The 12471-nt window shown below is 61.0% G+C and overlaps 1 protein-coding gene across 1 annotated transcript in view; it reads right to left on the bottom strand.

The window, feature by feature from the left end:
• The window catches only part of MYO18B (myosin XVIIIB), a 55536-nt gene extending 43288 nt beyond the window's left edge, over nucleotides 1-12248 (bottom strand). Inside the window, exons 1-13 of the mRNA XM_063416378.1 lie at nucleotides 12054-12248; nucleotides 11551-11679; nucleotides 10561-10716; nucleotides 9702-10469; nucleotides 9168-9611; nucleotides 8878-8944; nucleotides 8614-8726; nucleotides 8245-8421; nucleotides 7424-7622; nucleotides 6399-6541; nucleotides 5305-5405; nucleotides 4829-4892; nucleotides 3477-3621 (exon numbers count right to left, since the gene is read on the bottom strand). Of these exons, the coding sequence (XP_063272448.1) occupies nucleotides 3477-3621; nucleotides 4829-4892; nucleotides 5305-5405; nucleotides 6399-6541; nucleotides 7424-7622; nucleotides 8245-8421; nucleotides 8614-8726; nucleotides 8878-8944; nucleotides 9168-9611; nucleotides 9702-10469; nucleotides 10561-10716; nucleotides 11551-11679; nucleotides 12054-12248 (2701 nt within the window). The remainder of the gene's footprint in view (nucleotides 1-3476; nucleotides 3622-4828; nucleotides 4893-5304; nucleotides 5406-6398; nucleotides 6542-7423; nucleotides 7623-8244; nucleotides 8422-8613; nucleotides 8727-8877; nucleotides 8945-9167; nucleotides 9612-9701; nucleotides 10470-10560; nucleotides 10717-11550; nucleotides 11680-12053) is intronic.
• Between the last annotated feature and the right edge of the window lie 223 nt (nucleotides 12249-12471).

Raw genomic sequence — 12471 nt, 5'->3', positions numbered from 1 at the left:
TGATGGGATTAGGAACCAATCCCTCAAAATCCAGGATTGCCTTTTGGGGTCCCAGCAGTGTTTGCTGTCCCTACATCTGCAAGCAGCAGTTCCTCCCCGTGGACAGGCATCGCTCACACCCGGGGATAACGATTCCAGCTTAATGATTAAAATCAATAGGGAAGTGATCTGCAGGATTAATCCTTTTACAAATCCAGGGCGGAAAGGTGGCCTGGAGGCAGCTGGGCAGCACAGCTCAGGGACACGGGAGATGAGCACAAATGGGAGCAGCCACAGTCACCCAGAGACCTCAGGGTGGCACTTTTGGGTGGTGGATGAGGAGCTCGGGGGGCTCACAGCTAAAATGGGCCCTTAAAACACAGCTGGGGGCTGGGGGCAGGGGAGAGAGTGTAGGATGGAGAGTGAGAGGTGGCCACATCCTGGGAAGCTCCATCGGGGACCCACTCCCGGCCGATGGGATGCACAAAGCAGGGCTTGAGGGCTGGGAGTGCTTCACAGCACGCCCCTGAGAGTCAACCCCCTTCTCCCTTCCCCTTTGATCCTTTCCCAGTATTTTCTATGCTGACTGAAGGACTCCAACATCAAGGGCTGCGCTGGAGCAGGCAGAGGAATTGCCTCAACACTCCAGGCTTTGATTTATTCTGTTTTCACTTGTTCTTTTCTGAGCTGGCTGGACAGATGCTGATTCCTGTCACACACAAAAGCTCTGCCTGCCAGGGAGTTGGAGGGGCTGGGAGGCCAGGGCTGCACAGACCTGGCTGGCATCTCACACTGCCCACTCCAGCACCCCACACTGCCCACGCCAGCACCCCACACTGCCCGCTCCAGCACCCCACACTGCCCGCTCCAGCACCCCACACTGCCCATTCCAGCACCCCACACTGCCCGCTCCAGCATCCCTGCGACAAACAAGAGGGTCCACTCAGCCCTGGCATCCCCAGGCACCATTTTGCCCTCCATAAACCATAACCAGCAGCAGCTCCACATGGCTCTCCTGAGTGTGATGTGACCATGGAAAATTCGCTGACTTTAACACCTGAAGGGAATTACTTTGGCCCAGGTAAATATTTAAGAGAAGCAGAAGGAAAATACAGGGTCAGCACTCATGGGGACAGCTCAGCCTCTCTTGCCACAGCCCCAGCTCATTTCCAAACTGCTCAGTGCCTGATTTCTGAGTCCCAGGACATGATGCCACATGGGTGGGTCTGTGCAGGACCACAGCAGGCCCCATGTACCAGCAGCTCAAGCACTCACCCTGGGCTATTGCTGCTGGTCTCACTGACCCCAAAATTCCCCCCTGGCTGTCTGGGTGCTCCTGTCCCTCCTGCTGCCCTGGTGCCCCTGACCTCTGCAGGGTTTGGGGCAGCTCAATGTCCTCCACCTGAGCAGCAGGTTCCAGCCCTCCTGCCCTGTGGTTTTCCTCCATCCAGAGGAGTTCAGGAGGTCGGATCTGCAGCAGCCTCGCTGTGCCAGGGGGGTTGCAGTGACCCCTGACCACGGCTGACTCCTGACACACCTGTGGCAGCACCAGGAGGGCTGGAATGGCAGCCACCTCCATTACAGGTGCTGGAGCACAGGGAGCCACAAATGTTTTATTCTGATATCAGCCAGCAAAAGGACAGCATGAGAGCGAGCTGAGTGCCACCCCTGCTGCGCCCCAAACCTCCCTTCCGCTTACAGGGGCAGCAAATAAATTAAAACAGGGGATTTTCCACAGCCCACAAAGGGACTGGAGCACTCAGGTGAATGGTGCCCGGGTGCCCCGCTGGCCTCTGGCTGCCAGGCTGCTTTCCTAATAAAAGAGCTGCTCTAATACGTTTCAAAGGCAGCGGGAGGGGCTGACACCGGGATGGAGCTGAACGAGCTTTTGAAACGCAGCCTTTTCTTCTCAGCGTTTTTGTAGCTGCAAACGCATTTTCCACCCCCAGCCAGGGAGAGGTGGTGCTGCTCCCTCCTGGTTTATCCCTGCACAAACCGAACGGGTGAGGAGAGGAGGGGAAAGGCGCCTTTAGCCCACACTGGGGCCCGTTTAACACGTGCCAGGGCCGTGGCTGGGGATGGGGATGCAGGAGGCGCCCGGCTGAGCTCCTGAATGCCCTGGAAAAGCAGTGCCGAGGCTCCCTCCGGGGAGATTTCAAGGAGAGGATTTGGAATACACAACATCAAAGGGCATGAAAGGGGAAGAGAAGAGATGGCTATCGGGAGACAGGTTTAACCACATTAAAAGAGTCGTCGCCCCCACTGAGACTTTTGCTCCATCCGGCTTTGATCCATTTTTTATCCATATTTCCTTTCATTCCTCCCCTTTTGTTGACACACGGTGGGGGAATCAATACCACAGTGAGTGACACTGAGACATGCTCTGCTTGTTAATCCCACTCCAGAGTGTGCTTGGAGCTGCAGCCCTGCCTGGATCCGCTATTCCCATTCCTGTTCCTGCTCAAAGAATGGAGCAGGATTTGTTGGACACAGCATTTGATTCCCTCCCAGACTGATTTACAGAGGGCTGAGGACAGAATGTGCAGGAAGTCTGAGCAAAGAGAAACTCCCCGTGACCATCCCTCCACCTGTCCTTGAGCTGGGCATTCCTGAAATCAGACTCATCTCCAAAATCTGCTCTCCTAAAAACCCACAGGGCAGAAAGACTTTTAAATATTTTGGCCTAGAGCCTTCTGACACTCATCAGGCTGAGAGCACAGGGTCATCTATAAAAGCTGGAAGGGCATTAAGGTAGATGGAGATGAGGAAAGAGAACACCAGAAAGAAGGAGAAAAGAGAACTCACTGTAAGTCATGACAGCATCTATCCTTTTAAAATAATTAATAAATGATTAATGGCATAAATTACCATAAGACGTGTTATGACATGTTGCAGAGACATTTATAAATGTCTGTGGCTTAGTTTATGGCAGCCTTTATGCAGCCCTCACAAATTGAAGTGTGTAAATCAATGTGGCTGCCTCTAAAATGGGTTAGTGCACGCCCTAAAATAATTCGTAAGGGACAAGGCAATTCCTGCTCCTCTGTATTAACAAAGTCTCAATAAATACAGTCTTCATCCAGACTCAGCCTACTGTAATTCAGTTACTGTGGTAGACATTCGAGAGATGATGAAATTTGTGCTACCTGCAGCTGTCCCTTCGTGGTGTCACTGGGGACAACGCGCCAACAAAGGAGTCACCCACCCCAGCCCTTCCTGAGGAGCTGGCAGGAGGTGACACCCAGCAGGGTGGCATGTGGGAAGGACACACGTGGCAAGGACAGGCGTGGTCCAGAAGCCCCCATGGGGCAGGACATCAGCACCCCACATCCCACCATGGAGGAAAAGCAAGGAAGAACTTGGAGCCACCACAAAGGGAGCAGCCTTGGGATGAGCATCATCACCCCTGCACACCCCCAGACACTGATCCCTGCCAGGACACGCTCCCTCCCGCTCCAAGCACAGAGAAAAGGTGTGGAGGGCAGGACTCCCCTCACCTTTGCAGGCTCCAGCAGCTCCCAGGTGGTAGATTCCTGCCAGGATGCGCCACACGGCCGCCTGCTCCTCCGTGGTGATGCCCAGCGTGCCCATGGCAGCCCGGAGCTGGGAGAAGGCCACCGAGGCTCTCTGCTTGTCCTCAGGCTGCAGGGGGACAGAGCCAGGGGATGTCACTGCCTCTGCTGACCAGCAGGACAGCAAGGAAACACAACAAGGGACCCTCAGGAAATTTGGAGCAAGTGGAGAAGCCGCTGGCAGGTTCCTCGGGTGCCTGGTGCTAGGAGCAAGCTGGGCACACCACCTCGTCAAACAAGGACACGTAATTCCCACTTCATGAGTGTCTACAGAGCAGCAGCTGGAGATGGGTGGTTTATATCATGGAATGATTGAGTGGTTTGGGTTGGAAGGGACCTTAAAGGTCACCTCCCTCCAAGGCCCTGCCGTGGCAGGGACACCTTCCAGTGCCCATCCAGCCCTGTCCCCTCACTCCTCACCAAACACACCTGCCCAGAGCAGCTCCTGGCTCCCGGCCAGCAGCAGGGCCTCACCTGCCCCCTCCCACCACAGACACCCCCTCCTGCAAACCCTGGGGCTGCTCTGTGGGGCCAGGAGCCACCAGCATCCCACCTCGGGACCAGGGAAACCTCTCCATGCTGGGATGGCAAATCCCCAGAAGTCAGAGCTGGGAAAGGAGGGCAAAACCCCAGCTCTGAGGCCAAGTCTGCTGCATCAGCAGGGTGAGAACCTCGCTGTGCCCTCCCCGGGGCTGCTGCTCCAGCAGCAGATTCCTTCGGCTACCGAAGCGGAGCAGGAGCTCCCTAATGAAGATGGAATATTGGATTCATCAATAGATGATGTAACTGCAAATTGCTGCCGTTCATCCCAGAGCTTTGTCTCATGGACAATCTGCTGGGGCTCTGCAGACAGCTCAGACTAATGAGGGGCTGGAGGTGGGAATCAGCTGTGGAGATTTAACCCCCAAAATTCACATTCTGGGCTGCCCAAAGGATGCTCCTACCCCTGGGAGTTGCTGCTGCAGGGGTAGGTGACCCTGGAGCAGCAGGATTTGGTGCCAAGGTGGCTGTGGCATGTGCAGAACCCAAGCAGACATCCCAGGCAGGGCAGCCCCAGCCCCAGCAGCTCCCCTGTGGCTGTCAGAGGGGTGCTGGGGAGCTGTTTGGGCAGAGAGTTCCTCACATCCCAACATTCCCTCCCTCCCCTGCAGGCTCCCACTACAGTGGCATCATCACGAATCACCCAGGACTCCAAGTCACCCTCTGACTGGTGGTGACACAGGGTGTGCCATCCCACTCCAGCTGGGCACGAGACCCCAGCATTTCCCTCTCCCTACCTTTGTGAACGGCTTGATCCCAAAGGAATTGCTCTCAGCCACTTGGTGCAGGTGCAGCATCGTCCTGGGAGTGGTCACAAAAAACGAGAGTCAAGCTCCCTCCTTTGCCTGCCCTCAGCACCCCCAGGCACCTTTACAGCACCCCCTGAGGGACCTGGATGGGACAGGCCACCACAGCCCTGCCTTCTCCTGGAGACACAGCCTGGGGGAACCAGGAGTGAGAGGGAAAGGGGGATCTCTGTCTCATTTATCACCCCAATTTCAGCTTTAGTGGAGGGGCAAAAAAGCACTGGGAAATGCCCTCATTTCACAGAAAATGTCTGTATGTGCAGCAAGATCCCTGCAGCCCCATTAATGCAATTGTTCTCACAATCTCTTATGGGAGGGGGGTCTCAAAACCCCGCTGATGGAGGGAATTTGGGTATAAAGGATGAGGAATCCCGGACAGCCCGGGGCTGTCAGAGCCTCACACCCACCTCTCTGCCACATCCAGCCCTGCCAGCAGCAGTGGGAAGATGTTGAAGCTGCTCTCTCCTTCGGGCTGCTGGGCTACGCGGGCCCTCTCCAGCAGCAGGGTCTGGGGAGGGAAGAGGGGACAGGGAGATGGGGAGATGCTCCTGGAGCTGCCAAGGAGGACAGGGAGATGGGGAGATGCTCCTGGAGCTGCCAAGGAGGGGCTGGATTTCTCCTCTCAGGGACTCAGCTGGGTTTGGGGGCTGATCCTCCCACCCAGAGCTGTGCAAGCAAGAGCTGAATCATGATCCAGGCATCAAGGGGCAGCAGCACTTTAGTGTTGAAACACTTCCAGTGCATGAAAGCAACCCCCAGGGTCCCTGTGAGCTTCCAGAGGTCTGGGCAGTGCCATGGCCCCAGAAAAGGAGCTGCAGGACTGGGGTAAGCCATTGCCTGGGCTCAGGACAAGCCCAGCTCAGCTCCAGCCTTGCCAAAGGTGTTCAGGGCCAGCACTGGAGCCAGCAGAGGGTCTGTAGAGCTGGGGGTCCCCATCCCAGACTGTCCCACGGACGTGCCAGGATGGTTCTGGTGGTACTGACAGGGACATTCCCACCCCTGCACAAGGACAGCTCCACCAGGCCAGCAGCTCCCCGTGGGAGCCCAGGGCAGAGCAGGGGCAGCAGTGGGAAGCCCTGGTGCTCCCCACGAGCAGACAAGGCTCCAGCCCTCTCCCCCCTCAGACAAGGCCCAGGGACATGGGCAGCTCTGATTAAAGAGCCTTTGATTAGAGCCCTGACGGTGATAAAATCCCTCTGAGGCTCAGCTCCAGGCGGGCGCGAGGTGCTGCTAATGAAACGCTGAATTATACATGTCCTCATCAACATTTCATCCCAGCACCGCCCCGAGCTGCGAGGACAGGCTGGGGGACCCTGCCATGCTGCTGACAGAGCTTCAGCCCGGGGGCCATTTGGGCACCTCTGGTTTAGGAGGAGCAGGGAGTGGAGCAGGGAGCGGAGCAGGGAGCAGAGCATCACTCCTCATCCCAGCCTGGCTCATCCCCACCCCAAGGACCCCCATTTTCAGCCACAGCCCTCCCATCTCACCAGGTGACAGGTACCTGGAGGTGAGCAGCAGTGACCTGGCCAGTGGCGCTGAAATCCAGCGACAGGACCATGGAGAAACGTGTGGAGCTGCTGCTGTGCCTGGTGGTCACCGACCCAAAGGCTCCCAGGACTGTGAACATGGCCTGGATCTTCTCCACTGCAAAATCACCACCAGAGCCCCCTGAGCCGCCCTGCAGCTCTGGAGAAGGTGTCTCCTCTTGCCTCACCTCTGCCTGCTGCTCCCGGGGTCTGTCCCAGCACTGGGGGACTAGCAGAGCACAGGGCCAGCATCCCACACCGGGTGTTTGCTGACAGGGAGGGGACATGCCAGCCTGCCCAGGCTGCCCAGCCTGTTCCAGGCTGCCCCTCAGCCCTTTGCAAGAGCACCGTGTACCCAAGAGAGCTCCGAAATCCAACCCTGCCCTCTGAAGCCGCTGCCTGCCGAGCAGCGCCTCCTCCCGCGTCACCGGTAACCCGAGCAGGTGGGAAAGCGCTGCCCCAAGCACCGCAGCCTTTCGAGTAATTCCACGCCTGTGTTTATCAAAGCAGCAAATCTGTTGAGTCTGGGACCGGGACAGTGGCACTGGCAGCAGCTCCGGCTGCTTAGGAGCCACCCCAGGGGACACGAACCAGGCTGGGATTTGTGTGTCTGTGTGCCCCCACCCTGCACAGGCTCTGTGCGCTGCCTCTGCCCAGCACCGAGCATCCAGTGCCACCCCTGCCCACACCTGAGACCTGCCCACACCTGAGACCCTGACCTGCCCACACCTGAGACCTGCCCACACCTGAGACCCTGACCTGCCCACATCTGAGACCTGCCCACACCTGAGAGCCTGGCCACACCAACCTGAGACCCTGCCCATACCTACCTGAGACCCTGCCCACACCTGAGACCCTGCCCACACCTACCTGAGACTCTGCCCATACCTGAGACCCTGCCCACACCTGAGACCCTGTCCACGCCTACCTGAGACTCTGCCCATACCTGAGATCCCACCCACACCTGAGGCCCTGTCCATACCTGAGACCCTGCCCATACCTGAGACCCTGCCGTCCAGGCTGCCCGCCGTGCCCACCAGGTACTCCAGAGCGCTCTGGCAGCACCGTGTCCTGCCGGCCCCGCTGTGCCCCAGCGGGATGATGGCCTGGTCCTGCCTCTGCATCAGCAGGTTCCTGTAGGCTCTGTGTGCCAGCGAGCAGATGTGTGGGGGAAGGTTGTCCCGCTTCCCCCTGGGGACCTGCGGGCAGGGAGAGGGTGACAGAGCACATCCCAGACAGGCTTCTCATGGAGAAAATCCTGGAGATATTCACACTCACACTCAGGGCGATGATTTCTCCCCAGGGTGCAGAACCTCCCGAGACTGAGTCCTCAGAGCACCCCCAGCCCCAAGAGCAGGCTCCCCCAGAGCATTCCTGGCCATCAGTATCTTCGGAGCATCCCCCTCCCAAAATCCCAGAGAGTCCCCACAGCATCCCAAGTCCCAAACGTCCCTGAGTATCCTCAGTCCCAAATATCCCCACAGCATCCCAGTCCCGAGTATCCCAGAGCAACCATAGTCCTGAATGTCCCTGGAACATCCCCGTTCCCAAATGTCCCCTGAGCATCCCCGGCCCCGAGTGTCCCACAGCAATCATAGTCCTAAATGTCGCCGGAACAACCCCGGTACCAAACGTCCCGTGAGCATCCCCGTTCCCAAATGTCCCCTGAGCATCCCCGGTCCCGACTGTCCCCGCACTGTGACGGTCCCACGGTGCCACCTGCCGGCCCCGCCGCGCCCGGCGCCCTCAGCCACTGTCCCCAGGAGGGTTGGTGGCCGCTTCCCACGGGAGCTCCTTCTTCCCCAGGGTCCCTCCTCTCACCTTCCCGGCTCCGCCGGCGGGCGCGGGGCCGGTGGCGATGGCCACCAGGCTGGGCCCCGCGTAGGTGCAGGGCAGGCGGGCACGGAAGCGCTGCCGCAGCGTGTTGATGACACTGCACTCGTTGAGGCTGATGAGAGCGGCCAGATCCTCGGCCTGGTCCAGGCTGGGCGGGTTGGTCTGCAGGAAGAGAGGCAGAGACACCCCTGGAGCTCTGCTGTCACTGCAGGGCTGTGCCAGACCCGGGGGCACCCCGACACCTCGGGCACAGCCAGCCCGGGGCGAGGCCTGCAGAAGCATCACTGTGCCCGGGCACTGTCCTGCACCGGGGCTCCCGTCCCTGCTCCAGCCCAGGCCGGGGAAGGGGCTCACCCTCTGCACGCTGTCCTCGTCCACCTCGGTGATGGTGCCATCCTCGTCCCGGCGCACCCTCACCCTCCCCGCCGGCAGCTCCGGTGTCCCCACGTCTGGCTTCAGCTGTGTGGCTGAACGAGAGCCTGGTGAGTGCCCCCGGCGTGGGGCAGCCCTGGGGAGGTGCCAAGGGGCCAAAGCCAGCCCCGGCCCCAGCCGGGCACAGCACCCAGGGCCTGCTCTGCTCCCCACACCTCTCACCCAGGGCAGAGGAGGGAGAGTTACCGAGTGTGAACCCGTCCTGCTGGATCAGCCAGACCTTCTCTGCTTCGTACCAAACGTCCCTCGGAGCCTGTGGGGAGGAGAGAGGGGAGCTGGGCAGGAGCAGGAGGAAAGCTGAGCTGAACAAACTGCCTCTGCCCCACAGACAGGGAAATTTCCACACTCCTGCCCCTCTGCTGCCCGCCCATCCAGGCCCGGGGTCACCTTCCCTCCAGCCCACGGAACAGGAGGAGCTGCATGAAACCAGAAATCTGCATCAGTGTTCCAAACCCGGGTAACACCTGACACATTACCTGGTCCTTGTCCGTGCTCTCGCCTGATGCCTCTTTATCCTGGTCCTTTTCCATGCTCTCGCTCATCTCTTTGCTCCTTCCCGATGTTTCTTTAGCCTGGTCCCTGTCCGTGCTCTTGCCGATCCCTTCGCTCTCTTTCAGCATCTCTTTACCCTTTCCCAGCTCTTCCTTCACCTTCCCCACCTCTTTTCCCACTTCTGTGGACTTCTCTTGGATTCCTCCCGGCTCCCCCTTGACACCCTCTGACTTGTTTGTGGTTTTTTCAGGCGTTTTGATCTCCCTTGGCTCCTTCTTGCCACGTCCAACATCTTTCTTCATCTTCTCTGGCTCTTTCCTGGCTGACAACAGCTCCCTCGGGGCTTTTGCCTTGGATGGGGGCTCCTCGTGCCTCGGGGGTGTCCCTTTCTCCTTTTTGGTGCTCTCAGGGCCTGTCCCCTTCTCCTTGATGCTCTCAGGGACTGTCCCCTTCTCCTTGGTGCTCTCAGGGACTGTCCCCTTCTCCCTTTTGGTGCTCTCAGAGCCTGTCCCCTTCTCCTTGGTGCTATCAGGGACTGTCCCCTTGGGCACGTCCCCTTCCTTCACTGGGACTTTGCTGCCACGCTGGGGGCCCTGGCTGGGTGCAGGGGCTGGAACTGGGGGGCTGCCCCCCACCAAGGAGTCCTTGGGGCTCTTCCAGGGCCACAGTGGCTTTCCCACCTTGGGAGCCCCTGGGCGAAGAATCTCTGCTGATTTGGGGGTGGTCTCTGATGGTTTGGAAGGAGCCTCTGCTGTTTTGGGGGGTGTTTCTGCTGGTTTTAAGGATGCCTCTGCTGGCTTGCAGGGTGTCTCTGCTCTCTTTGGTGGTGTCTCCAGAGGTTTTGGGGCAGGCGCTGCTGTTTTGGAGGATGTTTCTGCTTTTTTAGGGGCTGTCTCTGCCAGTTTGGGGGCAGGTGCTGCTGTTTTGGAGGATGTTTCTGCTTTTTTGGGGGCTGTCTCTGCCGGTTTGGGGGCAGATACTGCTGTTTTGAGGGACGTTTCTCCTTTTTTGGGGGCTGTCTCTGCCGGTTTGGGGGCAGGTGCTGCTGTTTTGGGGGACGTTTCTCCTTTTTTGGGGGCTGTCTCTGCCGGTTTGGGGGCAGGCGCTGCCGGGCCAGGCTCAGGGGCCGGGGTTTTGCTGGGGACAGTCCCCAGCAGAGCCTTCTCAGGGGGCAGCTCCTTGTGCGGGGGGGCTGTGAGCCCCTTGCCCCCCTGCCCCTCGCCGGCCACCCCTCCTCGGGCAGCGGGGCCGTCCCCTCCTCGGGCCTCGCCGTCCTTCCCCGCGGGCTGCCGAGCAAAGGAGAAGAGCCAGCTGTGACACCTGGGGACACCTGGGGACAGAGCCCAGCCCAGCTCCTGGTGCCCCCGCGGCTCTCACCTCCTCCTTGGTGCCCACCCTGCTCTCCCTCCTCCTCCGCGCCGCCTTGGCCTCCTGCTCGGTCTCCCGCACCAGCTGCTTGATGAAGCCCCCGGGGATGACCGAGAGCAGCAGGGGGGGTGCAGACGGCGGGGGCACCCGGTCCTCGTCACGGATCTGGGTTTGGGAGCAGACGGGGGTCACAGGGGGCAGGCACAGGAGCTGGCACAGCCTGTTAGTGGCAGCAGGGCTGAGCACCAGCACCCTGCTCAGGCTGAGGCACTGCCCAGCACCCATGGGGCACCAGGCTGGCTCAGGGATGCTGTGGGAGCAGAAGCACCGAGAAGAAAAGCCCAGAGAGAAGCGCCCAGATTGGTGCAGCGCCCGGGGGCTGGAGCAGCAGGAGCCCAGGTGCGCTGCCAGCTCTGCTCTGTGCCAGCAGCCCTGGCACGGCCACAGGAGGAGCCGTCCTGGCTGCAGCCAGGCAAGAAGCAGCTCCAGCATCACCGCAGCCACATGCAGCCCTGCAGGGCCCTCCGTGCCAGGCCTCAGGGCAAAACCAGCCCCACTCCCTGCAGCTTTTCCAGCAGCAGCACCAGCAGCAAACCCTGCAGCCTTCTGCCGGGCTCACCAGGCAGCCAAAAACCACTCAAACCACAACACTCAGGCTGTGAAGGAGCCCAGGGGGCCGGACACAGCACGAGGAAATGCACAGGGGGAGCAGTGGGGATGCGACCCCGGGGGCTGCTGCAGTGACACCCCCCAGCACTGAGCTCCCCGGCAGCCCGAGCACCCAGCCCCGAAGCACCACCAGTGCCAGCCCGGACAGAGACTTTCCTTCTGCTCCCAGAGCGCGAGGCGCGAGGAGATGGCCATGGTGGCGGCGAGGCGGGACGGTGCTGTGCGGAGACACGCCGGGCAGAGAGAGAGGAGAGAGTTAGCCAGGGGCTGCTGCTGGCCCCAGGGCTGTGCCAGGCCGGCAGCACCGTGACCTTGCCGGGCATTGCCCACCTGAGCCTGCGGCACCAACCGGAGCGCCGGGGAGGGCGAGGCCACCAGCAGCCACCAGGGCAGCGTGGGGAGGTGGTGGCACAGAGGGTTGGTGGCACGGGGGTGATGGTGGGACCCCACGGGCCCAGGCTGGGTGGCAGCAGGAGCCCGTCCGTGCCCCACTTGGGGCTGACCCCGGCTTCACCTGTCGGGATCATTCATGCACCAAGCGCGTCGGGGCTCGCCCGGCCCTGCCGTGCCTCTCCTCTCCGGCAGCCGCATCTCCTTGTACAGTAAAGGGCAGGAGCGGCCGGAGCGGGCTGGGAATGTCACTTGCGTCCCCGAGAGGCTGTCCCCAGCGCCACGTGCTCTCAGGGACCGGCGCTGCCCCCGCGCTGTCCTCGCAGCCGGGCTCTGCGGTCCCGGGAGAACCGGCCCCGGTGGCACCGCAGAGCCCGGAGGTGGCGAGCGACGGGCCATTGTCACCCCCCGGGCGGAAAGGGACGCTCCGTCCTGCCCCGCACACGGGGAAGCCGAGGCACGGAGGGGACGTGCCTTGACCAAGTGCCCAGGGTGGCACCGGCGGGGCCCGGAACCACCGGCACCAGCACCGCGCTCCGTCCGCTCAGGATGCTGCCCCGGGCGGGCCGGCGGCGCTCGGATCTGGTCCTTACTTGGCACCGGCGGCCACCCCGGTGCGTGCCACGAGCCGAGGCCATCGAGGGGGCCCCAGACACCACCCTGCACAGGGCAGGGAGCAGCGTCCCCGTCCCTGTCCCCATCCGCGCTCCCATCGCTGCCCTGCCGATTTCCTTTCCGCAGCACAGCCCCGCGTCTTTGGAAGCCGCCCGCGGAGCCGGGGCTGCCGCTATCGCCATCCATTCCCAACTAAAAATAGCCCTCCCGGCCGAGGGGCCCCCGGCCCGGAGCACCCACAGAGCC

Source organism: Prinia subflava, chromosome 19, assembly GCF_021018805.1.
Source record: "Prinia subflava isolate CZ2003 ecotype Zambia chromosome 19, Cam_Psub_1.2, whole genome shotgun sequence".
Taxonomy (NCBI): domain Eukaryota; kingdom Metazoa; phylum Chordata; class Aves; order Passeriformes; family Cisticolidae; genus Prinia; species Prinia subflava.
This window is presented reverse-complemented; position numbering and strand designations above follow the sequence as displayed.